General features: G+C 40.2%; 1 protein-coding gene across 1 annotated transcript in view; it reads left to right on the top strand.

The window, feature by feature from the left end:
* The window catches only part of tph2 (tryptophan hydroxylase 2 (tryptophan 5-monooxygenase)), a 195,389-nt gene that overhangs the window by 42,339 nt on the left and 134,398 nt on the right, over nucleotides 1–18,652 (top strand). The window contains exon 5 of the mRNA XM_028818446.2: nucleotides 15,308–15,375. Coding sequence (XP_028674279.1) covers nucleotides 15,308–15,375 — 68 coding nt within the window. The remainder of the gene's footprint in view (nucleotides 1–15,307; nucleotides 15,376–18,652) is intronic.

Raw genomic sequence — 18,652 nt, 5'->3', positions numbered from 1 at the left:
CTGGTCTCCCTCGTGGAATAACTGGTAATGTTTGACTAAAATCTACAGCGAGTAAAACGACATTACCTCCTATTTTTTTTTTTACGATCTCTGAGATCTTGCTTTTTTCGGTTCAAGGCTTCATAAGCTGTTTTATGTTGTATGGTGTACTTATCCCAAACCATCATCTTTGAATGTTGCAAGACTTTCGCCTTGTATGTAGATCGGGGTAATTACCTTCATTGCATTCCTAGTCTGAATCACAATCTGATTGTATGGGTGGTTACCTGGCACTGTAGGGTTGCCACCCGTCCTTTAAAATACGGAATCGTGCCGCGTTTGAGAATGAAATTGCGCGTCCCGTTTTGAATCAATACTGGACGGGATTTATCCCGTATTTTTTTTATCATTTTTTTTTTTAAAGCAGCGTCTCATGCAAATCATCCCACACGCATTTTATGAAGATGCCTCCTTTCCTAGTTTTGATTGGGTAATACTTGATGTCATCGTTAGTTTGATTGGTGTTTTTAACTGTCCAGTGAGGAGGGCGTGTCTTTGAAGTACAGTCTGCAAAGTGTTGGCACTGAGATGTGGCGTCAGCGCCATAGTTGAAGCCCCTAACGTTGTGGTCAGCAAGTCGGCTAACATCCGCCATGTGCCGTCTTTCAGTTGCGAGAAGCAGATCATAGAATGGTTGAAACTGTTGCCCCTAACGTTGCGCCACGGCGTGTGGTTCGTTTATACCTCCTGTCTTCTCATTAAACTTTTATCTCGCGAATATGTTATTGCAATCCGCAGCGGGAGCGTTTCTATAAACTTAATTTAAACTTACGTTTTACACCGTGCTTTGTTTCCCTTATGAACATGCTTGTATGCTTAACTCGCTCCGTTCTCAATTGTTTAATAAATTTTTTGCTCTTCGCTGTTTGCGGCTGTTCCTCCATTTCCCCCTACTTCATTCTTTTATCTCGCGAATATGTTATTGCAATCCTTAACGGGAGCGTTTCAATAAACTGATTGAAAATAGTTTTGCATTTACCTTTTTAGTAAAAGGCGAGCTTTTAAGCCTGAGAAATCACCGCGTAAATGCACACGTTTAATTGGACATGTGTTAATATGTATGGTTACACAGTATTAAAAGACAGTGAACAACGTCAGTTACCTTTGTTCCCGCGTTTGATAAAAGGTGAGCTTTTAAGCCTGAGAAATCACCCCGTAAATGCACACGTTTAATTGCACATGTGTTAATATGTATGCTTACACAGTATTAAAAGACAGTCAAAAATTAACGTCATTTACCTTCGTTCCCGCGTGTGACTCGTGCTGTAAATCTCTTCCTTGTTTTTAGTTCACGTGATTACGTAGGAGGCGTGATGACGCGATACGTGACTCCGCCTCCTCCATTACAGTGTATGGACAAAAAATATGTTCCAGTTATGACCATTACGCTTTGAATTTCTAAATGAAACCTGCCTAACTTTTGTAAGTAAGCTGTAAGGAATGAGCCTGCCAAATTTCAGCCTTCCACCTACACGGGAAGTTGGAGAATTAGTGATGAGTCAGTCAGTGAGTGAGTGAGTGAGTCAGTCAGTCAGTGAGGACTTTGCCTTTTATTATTATAGATAATATAATATAATATAATATAATATAATATAATATAATATAATATAATATAATATAATATAATACACCTGCATGCATGCAGTTTTGCATGTTATCCCTTTGTCTGCATGGGTTTCCTTTGGGAGTTCCTGTTTCCTCCTCCAGTCCAGAGACATGCAGGTTAGATGGATTGGCAACATTAAATTGGCCTGAGTGGATGAGTGCGTCTGTGTTTGTGTGTTGGTGTGTTCACCCTCTGATGGACTGGCACTCTGTTCTTGCCTTGTTCCTGCCTTGCCCCCTCTGCTTGCTGGGACTGACTCCAGCCCCCCGCCATTGTCCTTCTCAGGATTAGGCTGGCTTATAAAAAGGTGTAGTATGGTTCAACATCATATCTATATATATAAAATTCTTTTCGCGTTTGAAACGGAAAATACGTATGACCACGCGATATGGAAATTACATATGAAACGGAAATTACGTATGACCATGCGATATGGAAATTACGTATGACAACAGAACATATTATAATACAGGAACTAATCACTTCGTTTGTGGACGCCATTTTTATATCGTCTTTATGAATTGTTATTATTTGTGTGAGAGTTATTTTACTGATATTAAAAAGAAGTAAACACAAACATGCCGATCTATACCATAGAAGTGCGCCCCACGTCAACCCTCTCCCAGCCCTCCTCTCTGGACTACAGTGCTGAGCTGTCTGCCGCCAGGCGCGTTCTGACAGAGAAGTTTTATTTATTCATCCATGTGACTGTCGCGGAAACTACCACATTGTAAGTTTTTTTTAGTTGGCAGTACTTGATAGTAGAAGAGATGAGGAAAACAGCTTTGCGTCTTTCTACTTTTTAACTGTGCCGAGCTGTAAACAGTGTGAAGACAAGACTGCCTTCAGCTGCGAGGGGTCGTGAGAACAAAGTGGATGCTGGGAGGCGCGGAATGTCGGGATGCTCTACCGGGTCGAGAGCTTCGCAGTTTCGGGCAGCATCTTCTCTTCTCGCACTGTTTGTGACACTTCAAGTGCCCCGTCGGCTCCTGGGAGAGTGGAAATCTTTGTGAATGAGTGTAATCGGCGCCATCAAAGCAGGACTCTGTTTGTAAATTGCCCTGCACTACTACTTACTATCCCTTAAGGTGAGTTCAGGTCACTAAAACCCCGCAACATTCAAGGTTGCTTTTGTGATCAATTATTTTAAGAAGATGGAGAGTTTACATCTAAGAAGATGTATAGACCTCTTCATGTAAAGTGTTAGACTTGGAAATTGTTTGGACCTTCTGCCCGTTAACCACGAAAGGGCAGCTTCCACATTTATCAGAATTATTTTTCTCTAAAATCACAGGCACATAGTGTAAGGTTGTCAAGCAGAAATTTGGACGATCACATAGAAAATGTAATTTCTATACCACAGCGGTCGTGTAGCGCCTTTCATAAGGGATCTACTACTGAGAGATGATCCAAATACATTTTAGCTGCTGTTAGTACTACTTACCTGTTGTGTTATACCGCCTTTAAAATGTAGTTTACCCGAAACCACTCAAGTAGTACTCAATGTATCTTTACTTCTTAAAATGTTAATGTTTTACTGTTTAATAACTTATAGACTACATTTTATTTTTTTCCCTTGCACTCAGTGAGCGAAGTCACTGGGTAATCAGCTAGTAATATCATATAATTGTGGCAGGAGTGCGTAGCACGGTAGTCTAACAGCTCCATGTGAGTTTTTGCCAGGGTTTTCTTCTGCATCCAAAACAAGATGAGGTGCGTGTAATTAATTTTTAAGGGACCTGTGCCTGATATTTGCTTATTGACAGGCCATTCATCCCTATAAGCTCATCAATCCCGTTCTCCTAGATTTTCCACAATAGCATCAATTTGAGATCTGAAGGTCCCTAAAATTTACTCTTCACCACACTACTTGGTCATTTATATTTTGTGTCTGCCGTTTTTTTTGTTTGTAGAAGAACATTGTATGATTTGTAAAAAGTTTGCACTTAGTAAGTTTCCAGTCAAGCCCTGTGTTCTTGCTGAAGCATTCAGTAACAGTGTGGACCCACTGTACTAATTCTCTTCATAATTTTAAACACTTCAGTCATGCTGCCTCTTGTATCCATATGCTTAAACTCCTTCAATTTCTCCTCTTATCTCAGACCTCTCAGCCCATTTGCTTTTCTCTAAACTTTTTCTGGTGCTGTTACATAATTTTTTGTAAAATGGAGACCACAACTGAACCCAGTACCCCCAGATGAGCGTGTTATATAACTTAAGGATGACCTCCTTTGACTTTTTGACTTTGTAACCTCAGAGCCAAAGACTCCAAACACAAAAGTACCCACACAGTGAACAATCCAAATAAAGTCAATTTTATTATACCAGCGTACCTTCCAACATATAAAATGATCTTGCGGTCAAATTCAATAATCTCCCTCCACACACTTCAAGGCAAATGTTGTCCTCTTTCATCCGACCCAAGGGGCCTCCTTTATGTTGGACCTGGGAGTACTCCTGGTGTCAGAGCACAGAATGGCAGAAGCACTTTTGGGTCAGGTGGAGGCTCATCTCCCTGCAGCACCCTTTGGCAGCACCCAAGTACCTCAGCAGGGTTGTCCATCAGGACTATATATGGCATGGATCCCTACGGGTGTCCATAATTGGGCCATGCCAGAGGAGCACTGCTTTACTAGGGATTGAACTGCTCTTGATAGACAACCTCCCCCAGTCTCTCTCTTAATCTTCCACCCATACTAGGCTATTAATCAAGGCCCATCCCAGCCAGTTTATGCCTCCATCTACAGTGTCCATGCATTATGGCCTCCCAACTGGGCCAGGAATCTCCCGTCATCCCAGTCGGGGTGCCAGTCCATCCCTTAGGGCACTTACAACTTGTACTTCACAAATCATGGGCGCTATGTAACTTAAAATTTTGTTAGCTGGCTTCCGAACATTGTCTGAATGTTGACAGTGATGAGTCCACTATGTCTCCTGGGTTCTTCTCATAAGGGATACTTTCAAGTTTCAGACGTCCCACTGTGTATTTAATCTAACATTTCTACATCCTATGTTTAATATGTTCACATTTATTTACATTTATATTTTTGCTTTCCAAGTCTCTCTATAACAATTTTGCTGATTCCACATATTGTGCTGTAACCACCTGGGGGCACCATTGAGCCCCAAACCTCAGACACAGGAATTCCGAACACGCTTTTAGGCTTAAATAAAAGGTATTTATTAAACTAAAGCTCCTTTCCAACAATTACGCGTGCAATGATCAACAAACTACACAGAATTCAAATCAACTTCTTCCTCCTTCTGTCCTCCAAGAGTGTTGCCCACTGCCTCCCGACTCTCCGACGTAAGGCAACAGGCCCAGGAATGCTTCCGGCACCACAATATGTCTTCTTGGAAGCACTTCTGGGTCATATTTAAAGCAGGGAGGTCCTCCCCCAAAAGGGTTGCACTTCCAGACTCCAACATCCAAGCACCCCTGCAGGTCTCCCAATTGGGATTCTACAAGAGGACCACTGTCACCTGCCATCTGGGGGATGGAACTGCTCCCAGCTTCCGGCTTCCACTGGTCCAACAATTATATTATTCCAGCCAGGCATGAAGTAATTACCTTGTCCTGCTGGCCAGCTCATCTGTGAATCCATCCTGACTTCCCATCCGGGCAAGAAATTATCCACCATCCCAGCCAGGATGCCCGTCCATCCTCTTGGGCACTTACACTGCCCTTCCATTTGGTTTGGTATCATCTGCAGACTTAACCAGCTTATTGATGATATTCTTGTCCGGACGATTTATGTACATATAAAGAAATGCTATGCTATATAAAGATAGCAGTGGCCCTAGTACTGACCCATGCTGGACACCACTCTTAACATCGGCCAGTTCTGATGAGGTTCTTCACACCATCACCTTCTGCTTCCTGTGTCTGAGCCAATTCTGCACCCATCATCCTGAACTCCCACTTATTTTAGTTTGATGCCCAAACTCTCATGTGGCACCTTATCAAATCCTTTCTGAAACTCCAGATAAATAATACCATCTGCTCCACTTTGATCGTATCCTTTTGTTGTTGCTTCCTCATAGAATTCCAGCATGTTAGTAAAACACGACCTCCCTCGTCTGAACCCATGCTGGCTGTTCAGTAAAACTCCTGTTCTTGCTCAATCCTGTTCTTAATAATTTCTTCCATTAACTTCCCTGTGAGATTCACGTTAAACTACTTGGATCAGCCCAGTAACCCTTTTTCATATAATGCGATCTTCAAGTACCTCACAAAAGCGACTCATCAATGGCTGAGATGTTTAATGCTCAGTGATGTACAGTGCAGTGCCAGTCCCTGGATATGTGCACCCCTTCACCTTACAGTAGGCAGTGCTGCCAACCCTCCGCCCAACCATACAAAGCATTTAAAAAAGTGGATGTGTGATGTACAGCAAGAATGTGCGGCCGACATTAATAATTATCAGATCACAACAATTCTTCATGGCAGTCACAACAAAGCAAAAGAAAAAAGCCAAAGCTGCTTCCGCATTTGTAATGAAACAGCGCGCCGATGTGACAGATCATCTGCCTTTTACCTCCCTGATTTCTTAGGAGAGTTTCAGCTTTGCTTTTCAGTTTTCTGAGAAGGTAATAAAAACACTGAAAAATGCTCTTAGGGATACATTTTTCACTGTTCTCTCATAATAACGTATGGCAAAACCCATCACATTTTTATATGAGCTTGAGGTGAGGACTCATATATCATAAAGACCCTGCCGGCCCAAGTGCACATGCAGCAGTAACAGCAGCATCAGGAGAGAGGGGGTGCCAACCTGAGCGGCCGTAGGAGATGAGGGCTACCGGGGATGGAATCAGCATGACAGGGAACCAAGTAGGCTAGGGAGAAAGTGTAAGAATTTCAGTCCTCCTAAATTTTATAAGGCGTCATAGAAAATAAAGTCTATTAGAGATGACGTCAATAAAGCCATAAAGTATAAAGGAAAGATTCAAGAGTGAATGCAGGCTGTTCAAGCCTGGTCCTACATCACAGACATATGTAAAATAACCATAACAGTATAGCTAAAGGGCAGTAGGAGCAATGGACTTTATATAGTGCCTTTCATAGCTCACATTATCAAAGCTATTTGCATTACACAACCCAGAGGGCGCAAGTTTCACTATAGATATGTCTGTGCAGCTTACTTTACATGGCACCTTTCATACCTGTTGCTATCATAATACACCCTATAAAATAATTTGTAGAGCCACAAAGTGCTATTCACATTTTCTTGTATTGCCTTACTTCAGGATATCTTGTTATAGGGCCTTCCATAAGCAGAACCTTATTAAATACCATTCAGGGTAGTACACAGCCTTAATGAAGAACTCAGGCTTTGTACTTCTGACACCACAGAGCTTAATTTCTTCTCATTCAAACAATCTGTTGTGAAATAAATGACTGGACACACAACAAAGGTTTGGGACAGCCACCCGTATAGTTTCCCTAGCTGTGAAAGGCTTTTAGTGGAATACAATGTGTACAGGTTCGAAGTCCAAAGTAGAACTGATTAGGTATGAAAGATGACGGGTTTTTATAGTCTGTTCCTAGGAAGTGACGTCCTCGGGGCCGGGACAGGAAGGATTTCTTGTATTTGGTCTGCTGAGAGAAAATAGAGAGGTTTAGCGCAACCCGCCACCCCCTGGCCTGGTGTGGGATTGGCATTGTCTGGTCCCTTCGGTTGACTCCCAAGTGCACTTGTGTGACACTGTTTCATAGCGCCTTTAATAGCCAACACTATCACAATACAGCATATAAAGTAATTTACATTACAGCACAGAGCCTAAAGGTAGTGTACACATTTTCTTTTGCTAGAGCTTTGCAGCACTAATCAACATTATCCTTTATATAGTACCTTCCATCTTGTTCTTTTTTTGTCTGCTCCTGTTAGGGTTGGCCACAGCGGATCATCTTCTTCCATATCTTTCTGTTCTCTGCATTTTGCTTTGTCACACCCACCACCTGCATGTCCTCTCTCACCACATCCATAAACCTTCTCTTAGGGCTTCCTCTTTTCCTCTTGCCTGGCAGCTCTATCCTTAGCATCCTTCTCCCAATATACCCAGCATCTCTCCTCTGTACATGTCCAAACTAACGCAATCTCCCCTCTCTGACTTTGTCTCCCAACTGTCAAACCTGAGTTGATCCTCTAATGGCCTCATTTCTAATCCTATCCATCCTTGTCTCACTCAGTGCAAATCTTAGCATCTTTAACTCTGCCACCTCCAGCTCTGTCTCCTGCTTTCTGGTCAGTGCCACCGTCTCCAACCCATATAACATAGCTGGTCTTACTACTGTCCTGTTCACCTTCCATTTCACTCTTGCTGATATCCGTCTGTCACAAATCACTGTTACTCTGTACTGTTGATCCCAAGTATTTAAACTCATCCACCTCCGCCAACTCTACTCCCTTCTTCCTCACCATTCCACTGACCTCCCTCTCATTTACACACATGTATTCTGTCTTGTTCCTACTGACCTTCATTCCTCTCCTCTCTAGAGCATATCTCCACTTCTCCAGGGTCTCCTCAACCTGCTCCATACTATCGCTACAGATCACAATGTCATCAGAAAACATCATAGTCCACGGGGACTCCTGTCTAATCTCGTCTGTCAACCTGTCCATCACCATTGCAAATAAGAAAGGGCTCAGAGCTGATCCCTGATGTAATCCCACCTCCACCTTGAATTCATCCATCACTCCTACCGCAGACCTCACCACTGTCACACTTCCCTCATACATATCCTGTACAACTCTTACATACTTCTCTGCCACTCCCGACTTCCTCATACAATACCACAGCTCCTCTCGAGGCACCCTGTCATATGCTTTCTCCAGGTCCACAAAGACGCAATGCAACTCCTTCTGCCTTCTCTATGCTCCTCCATCAACACCCTCAGAGCAAACATCGCAACTGTGGTGGTCTTTCTCAGCATTAAACCATACTGTTGCTCCCTAATCATCACCTCCCTTCTTAACCTAGCTTCCACTACTCTTTCCCATAACTTCATGCTGTGGCTCATCAATTTTATCCCTCTGTAGTTACTACAGTTCTGCATATTCCCCTTATTCTTATATATCTTATATAATATCTTAAATATCTTATTCTGCACGCCCCCCCTTATTCTTAAATATATAGTGCCTTCCATGCTCAGAACTTTATGTAATAGTTTTCAGTATACTGTTCGGCCTTAATGTGAAACTCGGGTTTTGTAGTGCTAATATTACAGAGCTTGATCTGTCCTTAATCAAGCAATCTTTATTATAGTGCATTTCGTAGCCATCACTATCACAGCACCCCTTAGGACACTGTGCTCCTTTCAAGTGACATCCTTCTTTAACTTTGTGATCACCTGTGAGATTTTCTACACTGTGTTGTGCTGGACTGGTAACATCACTTCAAGAGAGGCCCACCAAACCAACAAGCTAATTAAAAGGGCACACTCATTTAGAGGAGACACACTGGACCCCCTGGAGGTCATAGTGAAGGAAAAATGAAAGCAAAACTGAGTGCCATTATGAACAATGCTGTACATCTTCTCTCTGACACACTCACACTGAGGCCTTTCAGACAATGAATCATTCAGCAGAAGTGTGTCAGAAAACATGACGGGGGGCTCCTTTATACCAACAGCAATACATCTGCATAATAAACACTTCACTGGGACTGGGACTGGGCTTGCGAAGTCAGAAGTTTTCCTTCTTCTTAAATGTTCTTCCTATTTATGTATTTATCAGGCACAATAATGAGAAAATTCTTCTCTCTCTGTCCACCTCCTCCATGGGTGCCACCTGCCTTCCTCCCGACTCTGACTCCAGTGGAGGAGGCTGGATGGCTTCCTTTTATGTTGGACCCAGGAGTACTTACGATGCCAGGGCATAGCCTGACGGATGCACTTCTGGATCAGCACCCCCTTGGCTCACCCATGGGGCTGATTCATGGCACTACAACTCCCATCATGCCCTGCAGTCGTCCACATGGTTAGCAAGGTCCTGGGATGCTGCCATCTAGTGGATTAGGGATAAAAAATATTCTGAAATCGAAGCCTTCCCTCACTGATCCTCTTATCTGGGTAAGGGTCCCATACCTAACCCAGATTGGATGCTATTCCATCACTGTCCTTCCATTCTATCCTCCCTTCTTGGCAAGGGTCTCCCTTTTCTCCTGGACCGAATGCCAGATGATCTTGCCTGGCACTTGCCCTATCTATCTATCTATCTATCTATCTATCTATCTATCTATCTATCTATCTATCTATCTATCTATCTATCTATCTATCTATCTATCTATCTATCTATCTATCTATCTATCTATCTATCTATCTATCTATCTATCTATCTATCTACAGTCATATGAAAAAGTCTGGGAGCTCCCCTTAATTCTTTGGATTTTTGTTTATCATTGGCTGAGCTTTCAAAGTACCAACTTCCTTTTAATATGTGCCATGCCTTATGGAAACAGTAGTATTTCAGCAGTGACATTAAGTTTATTAGTTTAACAGAAAATATGCAATATGCATCATAACAAAATTAGACAGGTGCATAAATTTGGGCACCAGAGATATGACATCAATACTTAGTTGAGCCTCCTTTTGCAAATATAACTCCTATAGCCTTTGATGAGTGTCTGGATTCTGGATGGAGGTATTTGTGACCATTCTTCCATACAAAATCACTCCAGTTCAGTTAAATTTGATGGCTGCCGAGCATGGACAGCCTGCTTCAAATCATCCCATAGATTTTCGATGATATTCAAGTCAGGGGACTGTGACAGCCATTCTAGAACATTGTACTTCTCCCTCTGCATGAATACCTTTGTAGATTTCGAACTGTGTTTTGGGTCATTGTCTTGATGGAATATCCAACCCCTGCATAACTTCAACTTTGTGACTGATGCTTGAACATTATCCTGAATGATTTGTTGATATTGAATTGAATTCATCCGACCCTCGAGTTTAACAAGGGCCCCAGTCCCTGAACTAGCCACACAACCCCACAGCATGATGGAACCTCCAAATAATTTGACAGTAGGTAGCAGGTGTTTTTCTTGGAATGCGGTGTTCTTCTTCCTCCATGCAAGGCGCTTTTTATTATGACCAAATAACTCAATTTTTGTCTCATCAGTCCAAAGCACTTTGCTCCAAAATGAATCTGGCTTGTCTAAATGAGCATTTGCATACAACAAGCGACTCTGTTTGTGGCGTGAGTGCAGAAAGGGCTTATTTTTCATCACCCTGCCATGCAGATGTTCTTTGTGCAAATTGCGATGAATTGTAGAACGATGTACAGATACACCATCTACAGCAAGATGTTCTTGCAGGTCTTTGGATGTGATCTGTGGGTTGTCTGTAACCATTCTTGCAATCCTGAGCATATGCTGCTCCTGTATTTTTCTTGGCTTGCCAGACCTGCTGGGTTTAACAGCAACTGTGCCTGTGGCCTTCCATTTCCTGATTCCATTCCTTACAGTTGAAACTGACAGTTTAAACCTCTGAGATAGCTTTTTGTAGCCTTCCCCTAAACCATGAGACTGAACAATTTGTTTTCAGTTCTTTTGAGAGTTGCTTTGAGGATCCCATGCTGTCACTCTTCTGAGGGGAGTCAAAGGGAAGCACAACTTGCAATTGACCACCTTAAATACCTTTATATCTCATGATTTGACACACCTGTCTATGAAGTTCAAGGCTTAATGAGCTAATCTGACCAGTTTGATGTTGCAAGTAATCAGCATTGAGCAATTACATGCATTCAAATCAGCAGAATTACAAGGGGACCCACATTTTTGCACAGCCAGTTTTCACATTTGATTTAATTTCATACAACTAAATACTGCTTAACTAAAAATCTTTGTTTGGAAAACACCCCAGTACTCAGATGTTCCTAGGAAATGAAAGACATGCCACTGTTATCTTTTTTGTTGAAAGTACTGTAGAGTAAATTATTATGCAGGCTGAGAGGGGTTCCCAAACATTTTCATATGACTCTATCTATCTATCTATCTATCTATCTATCTATCTATCTATCTATCTATCTATCTATCTATCTATCTATCTATCTATCTATCTATCTATCTATCTATCTATCTATCTATCTATCTATCTATCTATCTATCTATCTATCTATCTATCTATCTATCTATCTATCTATCTATCTAGCGTAACTGAGTCGATGCTAGGGGTCGTTATTGCCCCTTAAACCCAACAGACAGATGTTCAGGACACAGTGTAAAAGCACTAAGAAGTATTTTAATAATTTCTTTTTTTAAATAGTGCTTCTTCAAAGCACCCCAGCCTCACTAAACAAGCAATTAAATGAACACAATATTCTTAATAATAATAACAATAATTCTCTCCTCCACTCCTCCCAGCAAGCTCTGTCACACTCCTCCCGACTCTGGCTCACTTTCTGGATCTCCAACAGTCCTTTAAATAGTGCTTGACCCGGAAGTGCTTCTACTCTTCCTCCCATGTAACTTGCTAGCACTTCTGGGTCAGATGGAGAATTCCAATTCTTTAATCAGCCCAGAAGTACTTTGGGGCTTCCGTTCTCATGATGTCCTAGTACTTCCGGGTTGCAAGTGAAGCATGACTCCCCAGGTCCTCTCACAGCTGCCCCTGGCAGCACCCACGGCACCCAACAGGGCTGAGAAACTGGACTCCAAGTCACAGGATGCCCTGCGGGAATCAGGGCACCTCTGCACTCCGGGGAAGCTGCCATCTAGCGTTTTGGGGGAGGCAGTGTCCTGGAAAAGCTGCCTTCCCCCATCCTTCCATCCTTTGGGCATCCCGGCCATCCCTCACACTGTCTATCTAATGCACTGCAAAACATTTAGGACAGCACATCTCTAAGATTATGGAAAGGATTCCTGAAGCATGCGGAAGTAACACAGATGTCTTGAGATTGCTTATCTCTAAAATCTTCCAAAAAAAGCCACAAACATATAAAGTTCAGGAACATCACCTCCTTGTCAATGAGACAACTAGTCACCTCTTACATATTCACTGCCCTGAGATTCTTTTCTGTGTGAATTCTTGTGTCATCCTGTAATGTGTAATTTGTGTAATGTACCATGAAGAGTGCTGTATGAGGTAAGGAATTTATTCCCTGTACCTTTTTTACTTTATATAGATGTGCACAATTTTTTGGTACCCCTTCATGAGAAAAGGAGAACCCATAATTGAAATAATATGAAACAGATAAAAGTAATTGGCATCCATTATAGGGTTTTTTTTGTATTAATTCATTGTAATTTTGTATTAATTTGTTTTGATTCAACAGAATATTTCATATAAAAATAAAATGAAAATGGCATGGATATAAATGATAGGACCCTTAACCTAATATTTTATTGAACAATCTTTAGAGTTGGCAATCACTGCACACAATTGATTCCTGGAGCTCTCAATGAGACCTCGGCACCTGTCCTTTGGTAGTTTGGCCCACCCTTCCTGAACAAATTGCTCCAGCTGTGATAGGTTTGAAGGGGTCTTCTCCAGACTGCATGTTTCAGTTTCTTCCATAGATGTTTGAAAAGATTCAAATAAGGGCTCATGGAAGACCACTTCAGAATAGTCCAGTGTTTTGATCTTAGCCATTCTTGGTGTTTTTAGTTGTGTGTTTCGGCTCATTATCCTGTTGGAGGGACCATGACCTGCGGCTGAGATGGAGCTTTCTGACACACGGCAGTATGTTTTGCACCAGAATATCTTGATAATCTTAAGATTTCATTGTTCCCTGCACAGACTCAAGGCACCCCATGAAGAAAATAATTTTAATTATATAGCACCCTTCCCATTTAAAGTTACACAATAGAGAAAAGATGGGTATGAGAATGGAGCTAAATGGTGACACAATGGGACAGAACCGAGCTGAAAGTGTCTCACCAGAAGAGGAATGAGAAAGCAGCGCAATTCTGAATTCTTGCGGCTGTTCTGCAGGCTTAGAGAGTGACGAGTGGTATTGATGGTGTCTTTGCGGTGCCAGTTTAAAGGAGGCTTAGATGAACTCCAAAGAAGAAGGTTGTTCTTACAGCCCTGGCCACTGACACCTCATATGACTAGAGGGAGTATGAGCGTCATCTTAATGGATGGACCAGGTTTAGAGTTGGAGAGCTAGTCAGCCACAAGTGTGGCATGATGACAACAACAGAGACCAACCACAATACAGTATGTATGTCCTTACTTAGCTTGTACCAGAGAATCATTCAGTGTATAATTCATGGCATTTTCTGCTGAGGTAACTCCATTAAATGTCAGCAGAATGAACTCCTGCTGCAGTGGTGTGGACACTCCCTGTCTGTCTGTCTGTCTTTCTCTATGTCTGTTAGGTGAGGTGTATTTTGTATTCTACACATACAGTCAGGGTGTGCAGGCTACAGAGGGCAACAGTTCAGAAGTCCCTGGGTAGAGCAAGTCAGCCGCTGTGGTGCTCCAGCATGTCTGTAGTCCAGCAGCTTTAAGGTTCTCGGATATCAGGGTGTGAGAACACTTTTTATGATATTAACTTAATATTGTTTTGATACAATAAACCAATCAGTTTGTAATTATGAGCTTCATCTCCTTTTGCTACAAATCTCTGCAAATTATCCATTTTCTTAGTATTTCTCCTGACAGAGCCCAAGAAATACTTTCCCTAAAGAGACCGATACAATACAATAATGAAAACAAGGGAATAACAAAAGGAAAAGGAAGCAATGTCATTTAATATTAGCAATAATTGAAGTATATATTATATTTAAAAGAATAATACTTTAAAACCCAGGAATGTGTATTCACATATAATTTATTGAATACACTGATCACTGGGATGCTTTGAACACATTGAACTTCATGGCTGCCAATAGAGTCTCAACATGCTAGTGCTCAGAAATAGAGAATACACTTGTATTGTACCTGTAAAGCACCTTGACATGATATTTAGTATGAAAAAAAAAACTGTGTTTGGTTCTTTAAATTAAAAAGAAAAGCACAGGGGGAGTCTCAAACTGTATTGACATTGCAGAAATAGAGAAAGGAAAGGTGTTTGGGGTCTGTTAAATGCAACAATCTTTAATTTCATTACTTCACGTGAAACTCATGGTGGATAAGACAGACTGTGGTCAACTGGTGTTCATCTTCAAACATAAGATTAAGTTCATGACAAAAGAACATTTACTTTAGGTGGTGCTAGATAGAGCTAAAGAGTGCTGCAATTACACAGTGAGCTGTCCAAAGTGCTGAAATCCCACACATTATAAATACTGATGGAGAAACTGAGACCTTCACAGAGAAAAGTTAATTAAAAGAGAACAACCACCGGTAAAGAACTATTACACAGAGAAAAAAAAATACATGAAAAAATAATGGAGTTATTATCATAACAAATAAGGCAAATGACCTGTGACTTTTCCAGATGACACCTTGGAGAGGTAAGAATGTGCTAATAGTCACAATAGTCATGGGATCAACCTCTCGCCGAGTAAACTGCACAAGCCCACTCTAATTAACACGTAATGGTTTCAAAATTGCCTGAAGCCACTCAGTTCTCAGCTTTTATTTCTGTGGAAGAAAAAAAATCATGAAGTTGTTACTTCCTCATCTGCATGTCTGATATTTCCTGGATTTAACTGCGGCATATATCTACACTCTATGCAAATAACGGCTTTTGTCTCTTTATCTTTTAGGGCTTTAAGGATAATGTTTATCGACAACGGCGAAAATACTTTGTGGATGTGGCCATGAACTACAAATAGTAAGTTTCAGCTCTAATTAGAAGATAAGTCAAAGTAATAAAGTAACATTTAAGATAAAATACTTGGATATTGGTGGCTGTCTCTTAATAGATAGATAGATAGATAGATAGATAGATAGATAGATAGATAGATAGATAGATAGATAGATAGATAGATAGATAGATAGATAGATAGATAGATAGATAGATAGATAGATAGATAGATAGATAGATGTGAATGGTACTATATAATAGATAGACATGAAAAGCAAGCTGTGATTACCAATTCATGCCTATGTCTTTCTTTAAGCATTATGAAAGTAATCTGCATCTGCTAGCCATTAGAGGGCATTAGTGCATAGGTCTTGGCCATTGTCACAGTCATACCATCATAAAATGATATTTCTACAGTGATCTTTGAAGAAATAAGCATCTTTGCTCTGTATGTGTGAAACTGACCAGTGCATTCTGGAATAGCATCGCATCCTTGAGTGCCAATAATATGTCTTTGAAAATCATCATTGACAGCCTGTGCTGCTTTGTGTTTTATACTTGTAACCTTGAGAAGGGACGTGAATGACTTAAAATGTAACAACACAACAAACGTACAATTTTATGCAGGGTCTTGCTGTAGTTAGCAGAATGCTATGGTGCTATATAGGTGTACTACAATTGTTGAAATACTTCTAAAATGTAAGAAATGTTAGTTCAATACTTATTTATTTATTTGTTTATTTATTTAAACAGCTTATGTAAAAAGCCAAATCTTCTATCTATCTATCTATCTATCTATCTATCTATCTATCTATCTATCTATCTATCTATCTATCTATCTATCTATCTATCTATCTATCTATCTATCTATCTATCTATCTATCTATCTATCTATCTATCTATCTATCTATCTATCTATCTATCTATCTAAGTGACACCCCCAAAGTCACACAGTTCTAATACTTTATATACTTTCCAGTGGTGTTCCTAAAGACTATAATTCTTTATAGTGCCTTTCAAATCAAAGAATATCACACATCTGATAAATTTTCTAATTTTCTAACAAAGACATGTGTTTCCCTTAAAACCCTTAATGCCCATGTTGATGACAATCTACCTTGTACAGAGACTCACTTTGATTTAATGAAGATTCCTATTTTTTCTCTACTCCTTTCAGTTGTGCACATCATTCAAATGCTAACATTTTCCAGTAGTAATATTTAATTAGTTATCTGTAAACAGTAATAAATTTCACTGGTGCAAAAATTTCAAAAAAGCTTTTTACAGGCTTTTGGGAGCACTGAGCCCAAAATAGAAGCCAGCTCCGGATGGAATGCTGGTGTACAGACCCTTCACATTTTGGAGTTTCAGTCTTTGGAATAAGAGCAGTTAACTAATGGATGCATGTCAAGAACATGCAAACTTCACAAAGTTAGTAAGCAAACTGGGAAAGAAACCAACTCCGTGGTGCTGTGAGGCAGCTGCACTAATCATTGAGCCACCAGTCCCAAACAGAAAACAACTCTACAATAAAACTATCATATACGTGTCTATCAGTAAGTGTTAGCATTTACTTAACCGTAAATGTATTATTGATACCAATGGTTCCCAAACTCAGCCCTGGGATCCTCCTGTGGCTGCAGGTGTTTGTTCCAACCAGAGTCACAATAAGTGATAATAATTACTAATAATTGATCTCTTATTCTGCATTCAGAAAAGCATGGCAGCATGGTGTTATATTATAGGACTTTTAGAAATACTTCAGTTTTTTGCAATGGCTTTAAATGCTTTTTAAACTCTTTCTGTTGTTTTTCTATTATTTTCCCCACTCCAGTCACTGTATCCTAATAGTGACAATTAAAAACAACCAAAGCAGACACCCAGGCGAACAACATTAAATGATGGAAGGCTGCAACTGCTAAAGCTTCTGACCTACTAATTAGTCAATAATGGAAAGGCAGAATGGAAATCAGGATGAACATAAATACAAAGTAAAACAAAAAATACAGTATCACATATACAGTAACTGTTTAATTTTTATTAACATGTATTAACATACTTACTTTTATCATTTCTTCATTGACCTCAGCTCACTACAGCTCACTTAATTAGGCTGGAGGTCCAACTAAAAGCAGAAGTTGGTTAGAACAAAAACCTGCAGCCCCAGGGGGTCCCCTGGACCGAGCTTGGGGACCACTGATTCACAGTATTCCATGGCAGACAGAAACAGACTGTTATGATCATCTTACTTAATTTTTCCCAAGTTTTCCTTTGACTTTTATCAAAAATTCTACATATAGAATAGAGCTTTGAAGTCCAAGGAGTCAATTTATGACATTTGTTTCTTGTTTTAGATTAGTTTCATAATGTTAAAAGAGTTCTTCTGTGATGCCATTTTGTTTTCCCCTGGGTGCCACCATTTTAAAGTAACACTCAAACCAAAAACAATATTAGTTTTAAATGTTACTTACCCCATGTGTTTTATAGTAACAGCCAAAAAAAATGTAATTTTATGGTTTCATGCAGAAAGTAGGGAAGATTCAACAGTCACAGTAGGCGACTGACAAAGGACAACAGCAATCAATATTAAAACATCCACATGTCTTGTGTCACATAATCCACATGCAAAGTTGCCCATTTGAATACTTACAACATGCAAAACATAAATCACTTAAGGGAAAAGCTCTCATTAATGAAGAACAAATGCAAATACATGCAAATGAGTGTCTGAGTTAAAGACCATCCTCTCTCCCTCATTCATTGGTCAAGAACCCTGTCTTCAATACAAGAGCACAGAATTGCTGGAATGTGTTGTACTGTTTACAAAGCATGCTGCTTTTTCCAGATGTAAATGTTAATAATATTTTAGCAAAAATGCCTACTTTTTGTATCTTTTGAGCATTTGACTGGATAACAAATAGATGGATTATGTAACACGAGTTACGTGAGAATGTTTTTTTTTTTCCATGGACATTTTCATGTTGTTTCCTGTTGTCTGGCATTGGTGATCATTATGTTCTATTATATGATACATTTTCTGTCATTCTACATGAGAATGTGAGAAAAAAAATGTTCTCATCCTTCACTATAAAACACACTAGGGGTAAGTAAAATTTAAATAAAATATCATTTTTGGGTGGAGTATTCCATTAAGGAATTTTTGTTGACAGTTGCTTTGACATTCTGAATGGTGTGTGACATCACTGGGACAAAGGTATATAAATCAGAATCATAAACTTTTTGGTTTTCTGACATTGCAAACCCTATTTGGAAAGACTTGTTAGTGCAGATTTTCTTTACTTGT

Source organism: Erpetoichthys calabaricus, chromosome 1, assembly GCF_900747795.2.
Source record: "Erpetoichthys calabaricus chromosome 1, fErpCal1.3, whole genome shotgun sequence".
Taxonomy (NCBI): Eukaryota; Metazoa; Chordata; class Cladistia; order Polypteriformes; family Polypteridae; genus Erpetoichthys; species Erpetoichthys calabaricus.
The sequence above is the reverse complement of the archived record's forward strand: the minus strand, read 5'-3'. Positions and strand labels throughout refer to the sequence as shown.